Source organism: Carcharhinus amblyrhynchos, chromosome 2 (assembly GCF_965287045.1).
Source record: "Carcharhinus amblyrhynchos chromosome 2, sCarAmb.v2.hapA, whole genome shotgun sequence".
Taxonomy (NCBI): Eukaryota; Metazoa; Chordata; class Chondrichthyes; order Carcharhiniformes; family Carcharhinidae; genus Carcharhinus; species Carcharhinus amblyrhynchos.
The window spans coordinates 77,707,911-77,723,609 of record NC_137325.1 but is presented as its reverse complement, the minus strand read 5'-3'; the positions used below and the strand labels follow the sequence as shown (position 1 = coordinate 77,723,609).

General features: G+C 43.2%; 1 protein-coding gene across 1 annotated transcript in view; it reads right to left on the bottom strand.

Annotated features, from left to right (window-relative positions):
- The window catches only part of LOC145355508 (uncharacterized), a 207,281-nt gene that overhangs the window by 7,011 nt on the left and 184,571 nt on the right, over window positions 1-15,699 (bottom strand). Inside the window, exons 29-33 of the mRNA XM_080207731.1 lie at window positions 11,208-11,288; window positions 11,079-11,114; window positions 9,547-9,583; window positions 7,481-8,035; window positions 6,082-6,257 (exon numbers count right to left, since the gene is read on the bottom strand). Coding sequence (XP_080063857.1) covers window positions 6,082-6,257; window positions 7,481-8,035; window positions 9,547-9,583; window positions 11,079-11,114; window positions 11,208-11,288 — 885 coding nt within the window. The remainder of the gene's footprint in view (window positions 1-6,081; window positions 6,258-7,480; window positions 8,036-9,546; window positions 9,584-11,078; window positions 11,115-11,207; window positions 11,289-15,699) is intronic.

Genomic DNA, 15,699 nt, shown 5'->3' with positions numbered 1-15,699 from the left:
GCCTAGATTTTTTGACTAAAGTGGTGTTTGTTCTGCCACAATAAACTGAAATTTGGACCGCTGTTTAACAATGAGGGACGGGAATGGTGCTGATTAGCCAAATAGAGGTCACATCCTGACCAATTTTAATAGTTGGCTTCGTTTCCATAAGTTTTGTCAGACTCTCAGAAACTGGCAGATCCTAGATGTGGCTGATGGGTAGGACTAGGAACTCAGGCATTAGGACACTTCCGCAAGTGTCGCTTGAGAAAGGCCCCTGCATCAGCAAAATGGGAGGGTGCAATGTGTTTGGAAGAGCAGCGGGCGGATGCCTGCAGTATGGGAGGCCTAAGCTTTACTTGCAGGGCCTTGAGCAGCTCCCCATTCCTTCCTGGCCATACAAAAATCTAATTTAAAACAATTTATTCTGCTGTATCTCTCCTGGCTGAAGATTTAGTTCACAACCAATTTATGTTGATGGAGAAGCCATCAGTGCTGTCAGGTCCTGATCATATTATTGGGATCTGTCTGCATATTTAGAGCAGGATTCTGGTGCTTTCCTGTTTGATTGTTCACAGGGTAAATTGTTGTTATTATTTTAACAGCTGCTCTGCTGTGGTTTCTATGAGGTTATGGTGAAGTTGAAGGAATGGGGGTTGCGGGTTTAAAATTAGACCATGCTGTATGACCAGCTCTGAAATGTCCTCTAAATTTTAGTGCACACAGAATCACAGTATTGTTACGGCCCACTGTGCCTGTGCTGGCTCTCTGAATGAACATTTCACCTCATGCTATTCTCCTGCTTCTCCCTGTAACCCTATACATTGGTTCTTTTCAGACAATCATTGAACTCCCTCTTGCATCCTTTGACTGAAATTCATTTTCGGCTCTGCATTTCAGACCCTAACTACTCGCTCTGTGAAAAAGTTTTCTCGTATCATTTTGCTTCCTTTAACAATGCCTTAAATCTATGTCCACTGGTTCTTGATCCTTCCCCCAATGGGAACAGTTTTCCTCTATCTACTCTGTTCAGGCCTCTCATGATTTTGAATACAGCTTTCAAATCTCCTCTCAGCCTTTTCTGCTCCAAGGAAAAGAGTCCTAAAGTAATTTCACTGGGCTCCTTATTGCTATGGTGTCTCTCCATATTGTTCTTAAACCTATCTTGGTGCTATGCTGAGGTAATAAGTGACGGTCAAGGATGAAATTGCGGTGGTGTAATATCACATGTCTTTTGGGGTTAAGGTGCTGTTTATTAATAAGGTTTTTGAATTCTAGGAGGACTCTTCAATGGGCTGTATTGCCACTCCAGCTGTGTTGGCCACCTGTTTTTAAATTCTGCCATGAGCAGGCATGCAATAGGGTTGACTGAAAGGTCAGATGAGCTTTCCCTAGCAAAGAAAGGACAGCATCATTAAGGCTGACTCTACCACATCACATGTGCAGGATCATGACTCTGAATACTCAATGATCAATGTCAGGAGGGATATATTGATTTTGATGCCCACAAGGGGTAACTGCTTAAATTTTTCAGAAGCTGGTTGCCAGTGTTCTCGCTAAACTATCCCCTAAGGATCGCACTGACTATTCTGGAAGTCACATTTCACAGAGACAATGCAGGTCTGGTGCAGCCACTCACTCCACATAGTGTGTTATTTTGTTGACCCTTCCTTTGATAGGAGAAGTAACGATTGTACTAGATGCTGCCATTTGTCTCAGGTCCTTCAAGATAGTCCTTACTGTATCCACATAAGTATGATTCTATTCCAAGTGTCTTTCCTTTTCAAAAAAAGTTCAGAGATCCCCAGTTCTGGAGTCAAGGATTCACTTCTGTAGACTTCCACTCCAACATTCAGGTCCCACTTTTATCTCTGATTTTTCTGATATGCTTATGTCAGTTTTAACTTTGTGGCAGCACTCCCCTCTCTACATCAGCAGGTTGCAGCTACAAATTCCAATCCAGAGATCTGAGCAAATAATGCAGGATGACACTCCAGTGCAGAGCTGAGGGAGTGCTGCATTGTAAGACATACTATTTTCAGTTGTGATTTTAAATGAAGTATCTGTAAATAGCTACATGATATCAAGAAATTGCTGAGTGTACTGGATATCACAAAGATTATGGGCCCCAACAACATCCCAAATATAGTGCAGGAGACCTGTGTTCCAAAACTGATTGCACTTCTGCCCAAGTTATTCTAATACATCTACAAAACTGGCACCTATTTAACAATATGGAACACTGCTGAGTTGTGCCTGTCCACAAGAAGAAGAAACCAGTCTAGTTGATTACTTACCCAAGAGCAAGATGACTGGAAGGTGATGAAATTGTGATGGAAAGTGTCATCGACAGTGCCATCAAGTGGCACTTACGTAGCAATAACCTGCTTGTCAATTATCAAGTTGGGTTCTGCCAGAGGCACTCAGCTCCAGATCTCATTTCAGCCTCATTCCAAATAACTAAAAACCTAAATTTCAGAGATGAGCTTAGAGTGACTGTCCTTGACATCAAGGAGCCCATGTAAAACTGATGTTAGTGGCAACAGGGGAAAATCTCTCCACTGGCAAGAGTCACCAAGCACTAAGGAAGATGAATGTGGTTGTTGCAGGCCAATCACCTCAGCCCCGGGACATCGTTGAAGCAATTCCTCAGGGTAATACCCTGGACACTACCATCTTCAGCTGCTCCATCAACACCCTTTTCTCCATCATAAGGTCAGAAATGGGTATTTTGCTCAGTGTTCTGTACCATTCACAACTCCTCAGATAATGAAGATGTTCAGGCCAAACGCAAGGCTGGGGCTACTAATTGGCAAGTAACGTGTGCACCACACAAGTGAAAGGCAATGGCAATCTCCAACTGGGTATGGGGGAGAAAGATGGTTAAAATATTGTGATGAAGTTAACCTTGCACTGATTCCACCTCAGTGATAGTATCAGGATTATTATGTGCCTGACCCTCTGACTATTTTTATCTCAGATTTCCAGAATGTACAATATTTGTACATGTACAATTTACAATATGTACAATATACAACATACAATATGATTCACTTTGGGAATCAAAGTGAAGTGACTGGAAGAGAGGAGGTTAGCTCACAAATAGAGAGCCTGCTGATAGTGTGAGAGGGAGGATAGGCAGGTGATGGAGAAAGGGAGTGCTCAGACCGAAGGTTTGAGATGTGTCTATTTTAACGCAAGGAGTGTGGTGAACAAGGTAGCTGAGCTTAGAGTGTGGATTGCTACTTGGAAATGTGACGTGGTGGCCATTGCAGAGACTTGGATGACCAAGTGCCAGGTTTCAAATGTTTCAGAAGGGACAGGGAGGGAGGAAAAAGAGTTGGGGAGTGGCACTGTTGATTAGAGATAGTGTCATGGCTGTAGAAAAGGTGGACGCCATGGAGGGATTGACTATGGAGTCTCTGTGGGTGGAGGTTTGGAACAGGAAGGGGTCATTAACTTTACTGGGTGTTTTCTATAGGCCGTCCAATTGTAACAAGGATGTTGAGGAGCAGATAGAGGAACAGATCCTGGAAAGGTGTGAAAATAACAGAGTTGTTGTGATGGGAGATTTTAATTTCCCAAATATCAAATGGAATCTCCCTAAGGCAAGGGGTTTAGATGGGGAGGAGTTTGTTAGGTGTGTTCAGGAAGGTTTCCTGACACAATATGTGGATAAGCCTACAAGAGGAGAGGCTGTACTCGATTTGATATTGGGAAATGAACCTGGACAGGAGTCTGATCTCTCAGTGGGAGAGCATTTTGGGGATAGTGATCATAACTCTATCTCCTTTACATTGGCATTGGAGAGAGATAGGATCAGACAAACTAGGAAAGTGTTTAATTGGAGTAAGGAGAATTATGAAGCTATCAAGCAGGAAATTAGAGGCATAAATTGGAAAGAGGTTTTCTCAGGGAAATGTACAGAAGAAATGTGACAAATTTTCAAGGAATATTTGTCTGGAGTTCTGTACAGCAACGTTCCAATGAGACAGGGAAGTTATGGTAGGCTAAAGGAACCATGGTGCACGAAAACTGTAATGAATTTAGTCAAGAAGCAAAGAAAAGCTTACGAAAGGTTCAGGGAGCTAGGTAATGCTAGAGATCTAGAAGAGTATACGGCTAGTAGGAAGGAACGTAAGAAGGAAATTAGGAGAGCCAGAAGGGGTTATGAGAAGGCCTTGGCAGGTAAGATTAAGGAAATCCCCAAGGCATTCTACAAGTATGTGAAGAGTAAGAGGATAAGATGTGAAGGAATAGGACCTATCAAGTGTGATGGTGGGAAGGTTTGTATAGAACCAGTAGAAATTGCAGAGGTGCTCAGTGAATACTTTACTTCAGTATTCACAGTGGAAAAGGATCTTGGTGGTTGGAGTACAGACTTGCAGCGGACTGAAAAGCTTGAGTATGTAGACATTAAGAAAGAGGATGTATTGGAGCTTTTGAAAAGCATCAAGTTAGATAAGTCGCTGGGACCGGATGGGATGTCCCCCAGGTTACTTTGGGAGGCGAGGGAAGAGATTGCTGAGCCTCAGGCAATGATCTTTGCGTCATCAAAGGAGATGGGAGTGGTTCCAGAGAATTGGAGGATTGCGGATGTGGTTCCTTTATTCAAGAAAGGGAAAAGAGATAGCCCAGGAAATTATAGACCGGTGAGTCTAACCTCAGTGGTTGGTAAGTTGATGGAGAAGATCCTGAGAGACAGGATTTATGAACATTTGGAGAGGTACAGTATGATCAAGAATAGTCAGTACGGCTTTGTCAAAGGCAGATCATGCCTTATGAGCCTGATTTAATTTTTTGAGAATGTGTCTAAACACATTGGCAAAGGAAGATCAGTAGATGTGGTTTATATGGACTTCAGCAAGGCATTTGGTAAGGTGCCCCATGCAAGGCTTATTGAGAAAGTGAGGGGGCATGGGATCCAAGGGGATATTGCTCTGTGGATTCAGAATTGGCTTGCCCACAGAAGGCAAACAGTGATTATAGATGGGTCTTTTACTGCATGGAGGTCAGTCACCAGTGGAGTGCCCCAGGGATCTGTTCTGGGACCCTTGCTCTTTGTGATTTTTATAAATGACCTAGATGAGGGAGTGGAGGGATGGGTTGGTAAGTTTGCTGATGACACAAAGGTTGGAGGTGTTGTGAACAGTGTGGAGGGGTGTCAGAAGTTGCAGCAAGACATTGATAGGATGCAAGACTGGGCGGAGAAGTGGCAAAGGGACTTCAACCCAGGTAAGTGTGTGGTGATTCATTTTGGCAGGTCAAATAGGATGACAGATTATAATATTAAGGGTAAGACTCTTGGCAGTGTGGAAGAATGGAAGGATCCTAGGGTCTGGGTTCATAGTACGCTCAAAGCAGCTTCGCAGGTAGAGGCTGCGGTTAAGAAGGCGTATGGTGTACTGGCATTTATCAATCGAGGAATTGAGTTTAGGAGTCGAGAGATAATGCGGCAGCTGTATACGACCCTGGTCAGACCCCATTTAGAGTACTGTGCTCAGTTCTGGTCGCTTCATTACAGAAAGGATGTGGAAGCCATAGAAAGGGTGCAGAGAAGATTTACAAGGATGTTGCCTGGATTGGGTGGCATGCTTATGAGTATAGGTTGAGAGAGTTCGGTCTTTTTTCCTTGGAGAGACGAAGGATGAGGGTGACCTAATAGAGGTGTATAAGATGATGAGTGGTATTGATAGAGTGGATTCTCAGAGGCTTTTTCCCAAGGCTGAAATGGTTGCCACAAGAGGACACAGGTTTAGGATGCTGAGGAGTAGGTAGAGGAGATGTTGGGGTAGGTTTTTCACTCAGAGGGTGGTGGGTGCATGGAATTGGCTGCTGGCAGCGGTGGTGGAGGTGAGTTCGATGGGGTCTTTTAAGATACTTTTGGATAAGTATATGGAACTTAGTAAGATAGAGGGTTATAGGTAAGCCTAGTAGGTAGGGACACGTTTGGCGCAACATGTGGGCCGAAGGGCCTGTTTGAGCTGTAGTTTTTCTATGTTTCTATATTTCTAATATTTTACGTTTTGCTTTTATAAAATCATTGGCATATTGAACAAACTGTCAAATGCTGAAAATACTTGTCATTCCTTTTTTACTCACCTCTACTGTTTCTATTTCCTTCTCGTCGACCATGTGTATGGTGTCGTGGTCTGGTGTCTGACGATGCACGTCAAAAGTCGGTGACACACCAGGGGGTAGTCTGGAGCTAGGAATTGAACTGAACAGTGCACCATTCTCAGGCTCACAAATCCTGCGGAACAATTTACTTTCAAGTGCTGAAAATGGACAATCACATATTAAACAAACTTCCACAATCTGCACCATCAAAAAGTCCAAAATGCCAACATGTCTGACAGTTTATTATACCTGCTTCTAAATAAGGAAAAGAGTTTTCTGAGACATTATCCATTCTGGGAGCTTACATTTTTATTCCAATGAGCTTTGTTTTTCATTTCTCTCTTGATCTGCCACCCACTCTCTTGGCAGGAGACTGTTTGGGTCAGAGATCTATTATTGGATAATTGCCAAAATCCTGTGGAACCAGTTACTGGGATGTTTGCAAGTGTAGCCTGAGATAACTCTCTCACCAGTGTTCCCTCCTTCACTATTGGAAGCATTTTGTCTCCAGTCAATAAATAATAAGCTTGAGAGACATCATGACAATACTGATTCTTTCACCAAACTTCCATATCCATTACTTGCAGATGTGCAGATTTGGATGGCTTTAACAGTTTTGTTGCCTTGTGACAAAACTAATTTTGGAGACTGTAATTCATGTAAATATAATGGTAGAGAAGTAATTGATCCCATTTAGGGTAAGAGGGCAGACTTAGGTCTGGAGTTGTGGGGTGTAAATGAGCCATAGGCTTTAACCTGTTTGCAATGTGTAACTTGGGACAATTTAAAATAGGAGGCCTGACTCTCAGACAAACTTGGCACTAATGATGTTAGAATGGCCAGCGGGAATTGACCAAATGCAGCAGGAATCCCTGGCTGAGGACACATGGGAAAAATCTCTGGAAATCACATTAACTGATTGTAGTTGAGGGGAGCCCTTGGCTCAGATTTTCTCCTGGGGCCCTGAGGAGCACTCCTGCTCTTCCTGGTCCACAGGGAACCTTTTAAAAATAATTACCCCTTCAGCTATTTCCTGGACATGCTGCTGCTTTGTGCCCAGTATTCCTGGCAGGCCAGCAGTAGAATGGCATTACCAAATACCGACATTTGAATTGCAGAGCTGTTGCTTGTCCATTGTTGGAGTCTCATTGGTCAGACTATACCTGTTAAAATGTTACATAGCACAGGCCATAAAGAATAGGATGACTTGATCACTGCAAGGATATTAATTCCCTGCATGATCCATTGTTGGACAGAGAGGGTAAAAATTGAGGCTAAAATTGTCATGGTTTCACATACACAATTTTCATTATTAAAATGTTGGAAATAAAAATAACTTTCACAAGATTCAATTTTTAAGAACAACCATTCCAATACTTACTTGGAAGGGTCATAAAGTCATTAATCAGATAAATGTGTTCCTCGTCAGGGTCAGATGCAATTGAGTTCATTTCGTTCTTAAAATCAGAGTAGAAAGGATCACTGATGTTAACAATCCCTATCACAAACATCTCTGTGTGTACTGCATGAGCTTCCATCACAGCCATATCCAGACGAATTGGATCTCTCTTGTCCGTCTGTCCATCAGTTATTACAACCGCCACTTTGTGCACATCTTTCCTAGCTGACATGAAAACCTCGTTTGCCGTATTTATGGCAGTACCAGTGTAGGTGCCTTCTCCTAAGTACTGCATGCCTTGAATTGCTCTTTTGACATTCTCCGGAATTGCACCTTGCCACAAGTCAGTGACTATTTGTGCTTTAAGACTGTAAAGTATAACACCAATCCGGGTGGATTCACTGCTTTCACTAATTCGATCTATCAGGGAACCAACAAACTCTTTAACAATTTCAAAGTTTTCCGGCCCCACACTTTCAGAACTGTCAATCACAAATACCAATTCAAGTGGCTTTTCTTTGCATTTCTTTCCACATCCTAAAATGAAAGAATTAAATATCAGCTTTTTACACAAACAATGAAGTACATGAGAAGAAGCAAAGAAAAAACTATGAGTTATATTTGAATGCGTAATTCTGTGATTTCAATGTGAAATTCTCACTGACAGGAAGTGTCTGTCAGAAATAGGGTTGCCCTTCTGACAGATTCTTTGCTGTGAACATGAGATCAGTCCATTACCTCTTAACTTTTGGCAGTATTACCACTCAATGCATTTTGTATGCATGGTTCAACAACAATATCTTGAATTGATTTAGTGACTTTAACACAGTGAAACATCCCAAGGTATTTCAAAGGAGTATAAACAAAGAAAATTTGACACCAAGTCACATAGGGAAAAATTAGGGCAAATAACCGAAGTGTTAATTGAAGAGCTACGTTTTTAAAAATATCCTAAAAAGCAGAGATAGACAGTGAATGAGAAGGAAGGGAATTCTAAAGCTTAGGGCCGTGGCAGTTGAGGCCGTAAATAGTGAAATGATGAAAATTCAGGATGTATAAGAAACCAAAACCAAAATAGCAAGGGACATGGCCATGCAGAGAAAAGGAAAGGTTGATAATTTCAAACCAAACTGTTGTCAGACCAGGAATTTAGATCATGAACACTGGGTTGGTAGGTGAATGGGACTTGGTGAGAATTAAGATCACGGCAGTAGCGTTTTGGATAAGCTCAAGCTTCTGGAGGGTGCAAGAAGGAAGGTAGAAAAGAAAGCATCGGAATAGTTGGGTCCAGAGGTAATAAAGGAGTGGGTAAAGATTTCAGTAGCAGATGACTGGCTGGATGGGTACAGGGAGGGAATTCCAGAGGTTAGCGTTTAGATGTGCTGCAGGCTGGAGCAATTAATATTGGGGATGCTCAGAGGACCAGAATTGATAGCGCAGATATTTTGAAGGGTTGTGAAGCTGAAGGAGATTACAGAGATAGAGAAGGGTGAGGCTATATAAGGATTTGAAAGCATAGATGAGAATTTTAAAGTCAACATGATGTTTGGCTGGGAGCACAGGGATGATAGATACACTGAACTTAGTGCAAATTAACGCATGGGCAGAGTTTGGATGACCTCAAGTTTACAGAGGTCATTATATGTTGATGTTGCTTTGTTAGCTTTAGTAGATTGAAATAAAATAAAAACTTAAATTTCCTATAAATGCCATGACTTAATGCTGGAAAACAACATTCTATTTTTTGATAACAATGAGAAAACCAGCAGTAACTCTGCAGCACAAATGACTCTACTGACTCATGTAAACCTTTCGAAATGAGGATTTGACCTTCTAGACACGACCAGTTGCGAAATAGCTCTACAACCTTGAATGTCTATTTTCAATCTGTTCTGACTGTGATATCACCAGGGGTCCAGTAGAGTAATAACTCTGAAAGTCAGTTTAATTAACTCTGAAGGACAGATTAATGAAATAGAAATTAAAAATAATTTGTTTTAAAAGTGTGTGTTATATCATATTATGTCAATCTTTACATTTGAACTCACCGCAGATTGTTCTGATCAACTTGATTATATCTTCCCTCTAATATAAAGGATGGAAATAAATCGTGTTACCTTTGTGTTAAAGTTTATTTATTATTATCACAAGTAGGCTTGCTTGTAACAAATAACACTGCTAAAAAGTTACTGTGAAAATCCCCTTGTCGCCATACTCTGGCACCTGTTTGGGTACAGTGAAGGGGAATTTAGCATGGCCAATGTACCTAACTAGCATGTCTTTAGTCTGTGGGAGGAAACCAGAGCACTCAGAGAAAACCCACACAGACATGGGGAGAATGTGCAGTCTCCACACAAACAGTCACCCAGGTCAGGAATCGAACCCAGGTTCCTGGTGCTGTGAGGCAGCAGTGCTAACCATTGTGCCGCCCTTGAAGTCACACAATAAACTTAGTCTTCTAAACAAGACATGACTAGCTCCTGCTGTATGGTACAACTGTTCAATCTTTGTGATAATCAATAAAAATAAAACAGAACACTGCTTATATATCCGTCCATCAATAATAATAATAAAAAGGTCTGAACTTTTCATAGTCGCAAAATCAAATTTATTTTGAGGATGGGCATCAAGATAATTAAATAATTACCAACATATTTCACTCTGTAAGCTGGAAGTGAACTTGGAGTCAGCTTTGTGCTGTTCACCTGTCTCGTTGGCACTGATTTGACACTGCCCAAATTAATTTCATACATGACTCACATCTAATGTAGGGAGAACCTTAGTCCACCAGCCTGAACTGGATTTGAATTCTGGATCCAGAGGTGAGAATTTGAGTGAAAATTTCCCTGGAGCAGCTTTAAGGTAATTCTGCACTATCAATGTCCTCATTCAAGTTCAAGTGAAAGTTAAAGCTTCAATAAAGTGAGAAAGCTTTCATTAGAATCTTTTAACATATTTTTAAGAATACAAAAGCTCTAACGATATTTGGCAGATTTTCATCTTTACTGCATCCACAGATGAATGCTCAGTTTTCAAGCACAGTAAAGAGATAGTGGAAGAAATTCCTTTGTGGATCTCCATCTCCTGATGCCCCAGGATTTTCATGCATCCTGTGTTGTGCCTTCAGTAAGTGAAAGGCCCATTATGAGCATGTCAGTAAGGTGGAATGACACCAGATCTGCAGTTTCATTTTCCTCTGAGTGTATCTGTGGGCACTTCAACACTGGGAACTCTAAAAAACCTCAAAAGTTTGTGCCTTGACTCTTTATAAACAAGAAGCTCATTGCCTCTATGCATTTAGTTGTTAGTGTGTTGTCTTTGCCTGCTGATAAACATGAGGTTGTATTTGGGGCTATTTTCTCAGTTATATTACTGGCTTTTGCTGGTGCAGGGAGGTGGAAGGGGAACAGTAAAGGAGGAATGGGATATGTTGAAGGAGGAAGAGGGAGTGTTGAGAAGAATGGGGATATATGGAGGAGGAGAGAGGAGTGTTGGAGGAAGCTACACAAAAAAAATCATAATTATATTATTCCCTTAAAACCATAAATAAAATGATTATGTTGTTTTAATGAATACTTACAGTGAGACCTGGTTGACCTTTCTCTCCATTCTTTCCCTATAGTTACAGAACGTACAAGGCATTATTAGTTTTTTTGAACTGATCAGGTTCGATGACCGGAGTCATTTTGTATAGAAATAAATATCTTACAGGATCGCCTTTAGCGCCAGAGAGTCCTTCATCACCTTTGTCTCCTTTCTTCCCTCTCTCTCCTTTATATCCACGATCTCCCTGTATGAAGTAAAATATTAAAATCAAACAGATTCAATCCAAAGTAAGGTGGAATCTTTTGATTAAAATATAATACAAATGCAGCAACAGAGACAGGAATTTTGTTCCACTTTAACTTTTTCCATTCAATGCTGCCATACCTGATGTACATTTTCTATTCTTTGTACTTTTTTATAGATTTGAAACACTTGTTTTTATTGGTTTCTACAACACAATATCTGAAGTTTTAAATTGTCCTGATTTGTCATGAATTCTTAGGCATTTTTATATGCAATAATTCTGCAATTTGTGTTTGCAGCAAGGAACAACAACTTTCTTAATGGTAGCAGAGGAGCATGGAATCATCTACACAGGCTGACTGAGAGATATCTTTCTCTGCCTTCCTAAAGTAAGTAAAAAGTCTGACAACACCAGGTTTTAGTCCAACCGATTTATTTGATAATACTCACAAGCTTTCGAGGTTTCCCTCTTCGTCAGGTGAATGGAGAGTTCTGGCCTCAGACAGAGCATATAAAGCACAGACAGTTTAGAGATTATTGATTAGAATGCGAATCCTTACACCTAACCTGCTGTTCAAGACCTGAAGTGGCTGACAATGTGAGTGGAAGGAGCACTAATCACAGGTTACAGAGATGTGTATTGTCTCCAGACAGTACAGTAAGTGAGGTTTTGCAAATCCAGGCAAGTCACGGGGGTTACAGATAGTGCGACATGAACCCAAGATCCCTGTTCAGACCGTCCTCATGTGTGCGGAACTTGGCTATCAGTCTCTGTTCAGCGACTCTGCGCTGTCGTGTGTCGTGAAGGCCGCCTTGGAGAATGCTTACCCGAAGGTCAGAGGCTGAATGCCTGTGACCACTGAACTGCTCGCCAACAGGAAGGGAACAGTCTTGCCTGGTGATTGTCGAGCGATGTTCATTCATCTGTTGTCGTAGCGTATGCATGGTCTCCCCAACGTACCATGCTTTGGGACATCCTTTCTTGCACCATATCAGGTAGACAATGTTGGCCGAGTTGCAAGAGTATTTACCATGTACCTGGTGGATGGTATTCTCACGTGTGATGATGGTATCCATGTCGATGATCCGGCATGTCTTGCAGAGGTTGCTGTGGCAGGGTTGTGTGGAATTATGGTCACTGTTCTCCTGAAGACTGGGTAGTTTGCTGCGAACAATGGTCTGTTTGAGGTTGTGTGGTTGTCTGAAGGCAAGAAGTGGGGGTGTGGGGATAGCCCTGGCGAGATGTTCGTCTTCATCAATGATATGTTGAAGACTCCGGAGAAGATGTCGTAGCTTCTCCGCTCTGGGGAAGTACTGGATGACGAAGGGTACTCTGTCCACTGTGTCCTGTGTTTGCCTTCTGAGGAGATCGGTGCGGTTTTTCGCTGTGGCGCATCGGAACTGTCGATCTATGAGTCGAGCACCATATCCTGTTCTTATAAGGGCATCTTTCAGGGTCTGGAGGTGTCTGTCACGATCCTCCTCATCTGAGCAAATCCTGTGTATACGGAGGGCTTGTCCATAGGGAATGGCTTCTTTAACATGTTTAGGGTGGAATCAGTAATCAGTAATCTCTAAACTGTCTGTGCTTTATATGCTCTGTCGGAGGCCAGAACTCTCCATTCACCTGACGAAGAGGGAAACCTCGAAAGCTTGTGAGTATTATCAAATAAATCGGTTGGACTAAAACCTGGTGTTGTCAGACTTTTTACTGTGTTTACGCCAGTCGAACGCCGGCATACCCACATCATGACTACTATCGACACCGCAACTGCCGGATCCAAGTGGAGAGGATCTCCAAGAAGATTGCGCATATCGACACAGACATCAAGTTTTTACAGAGATGCAAGAAAGCAGACAAGATACCAAAAGGACTACAGATCACGAACCCACTCAGGGCAACCTATAACACAGACTACGCTGAGAGACTTTGCCGTCGCACCTCTCTCACACTTCTCAACCACCTCATACACCAGCTTTACAGCAAACGCCGCACCCTGGAAACTAAAATGGAATACATATTCTCAACTTGTGCTCAGGATGCAGACCAACTGCGAAACTCTGCCGAGCAGATGAGACAAAGAAACTACACCACCTACATGCACACCAAGAACAGGAAACTTGAAAAACTCGGCATCGCCGCCAGCAACAACCAAGCCTCCCCCGGCACCACAGTAGAAAACAGCAGTACCGCAGGGAGGTCTATTGTCAACTTGTCAGACTACACACTTCAACCAGATGAAATCGAAGTTCTCAGCCGAGGGCTCAATTTCTGCCCCAACACCAAAATGGATCCCATCAGTCTTGCAGCGGACACAGAGGAATTCATCAGGCGAATGAGGCTGCGGGAGTTTTTCCACAAACCCCAAGAGGCCTACAGCGAACACAATGAGACAGCCGATGAACCAGAACAACCGACAGAGAGATCCGCAGTGCAACAACCTAAGAGGAAGGAATCCAATTGGACTCCTCCGGAAGGCCGCTGCCCTCGACTGGACTTGTATGCCCAAACCATCAGGAGGTGCGTTAACACCAGATTCATCAACCGCACTCACAAGACAGCCCCGAACATCACCCAAGCACAACGCAATGCCATCCACGCTCTCAAGACAAACCGCAACATTGTCATCAAACCAGCAGACAAAGGAGGGGCCATCGTCATACTGAACAGAACGGATTACTGTAAAGAAGTGTACCGACAACTAAACAATGAGGAACACTACAGACAGTTACCCACAGATCCGACCAAAGAACACACTCGTCAACTCAACAATCTGATCAAGACCTTTGATCCGGACCTTCAGAGCACCCTCCGTGCTCTCATTCCACGTACTCCCCGCATTGGAGATCTCTACTGCCTCCCAAAGATACACAAGGCAAACACACCTGGCCGTCCCATCGTATCGGGCAATGGGACTCTGTGTGAGAACCTCTCCGGCTACGTCGAGGGCATCCTGAAACCCATTGTACAAAGAACCCCCAGCTTTTGTCGCGACACTACGGACTTCCTACTGAAACTCAGCACACATGGAGCAATTGAACCAGGGACACTCCTCGTCACAATGGATGTCTCGGCGCTCTACACCAACATCCCCCACAACGATGGCATTGCTGCGACTGCCTCAGTACTCAATGCTGACAACTGCCAGTTTCCAGATGCAATTTTACAACTCATCTGATTTATCCTGGACCACAATGTCTTCACCTTCAACAACCAGTTTTTCATTCAGACACATGGAACAGCCATGGGGACCAAATTTGCACCTCAATATGCCAACATCTTCATGCACAGGTTCGAACAAGACTTCTTCACTGCACAGAATCTTCAACCAATGCTATACACCAGATACATCAATGACATTTTATTCCTTTGGCCTCATGGTGAACAATCACTGAAACAACTATATGATGATATCAACAAATTCCACCCCACCATCAGACTCACCATGGACTATTCCCCAGAATCAGTTGCATTCTTGGACACACGCATCTCCATTAAGGACGGTCACCTCAGCACCTCACTGTACCGCAAGCCCACAGACAATCTCACAATGCTCCACTTCTCCAGTTTCTACCCTAAACATGTTAAAGAAGCCATTCCCTATGGACAAGCCCTCCGTGTACACAGGATTTGCTCAGATGAGGAGGATCGTGACAGACACCTCCAGACCCTGAAAGATGCCCTGATAAGAACAGGATATGGTGCTCGACTCATAGATCGACAGTTCCGATGCACCACAGCGAAAAACCGCACCGATCTCCTCAGAAGACAAACACGGGACACAGTGGACAGAGTACCCTTCGTCGTCCAGTACTTCCCCGGAGCGGAGAAGCAACGACATCTTCTCCGGAGTCTTCAACATATCATTGATGAAGACGAACATCTAGCCAGGGCTATCCCCACACCCCCACTTCTTGCCTTCAGACAACCACACAACCTCAAACAGACCATTGTTCGCAGCAAACCACCCAGTCTTCAGGAGAACAGTGACCACAATTCCACACAACCCTGCCACAGCAACCTCTGCAAGACATGCCGGATCATCGACATGGATACCATCATCACACGTGAGAATACCATCCACCAGGTACATGGTAAATACTCTTGCAACTCGGCCAACATTGTCGACCTGATATGGTGCAAGAAAGGATGTCCCAAAGCATGGTACATTGGGGAGACCATGCAGACGCTACGACAACGGATGAATGAACATAGCTCGACAATCACCAGGCAAAACTGTTCCCTTCCTGTTGGCGAACACTTCAGTGGTTACGGGCATTCAGCCTCTGACCTTCGGGTAAGCATTCTCCAAGGCGGCCTTCACGACACACGACAGCGCAGAGTCGCTGAACAGAGACTGATAGCCAAGTTCTACACACATGAGGATGGTCTCAACAGGGATCTTGGGTTC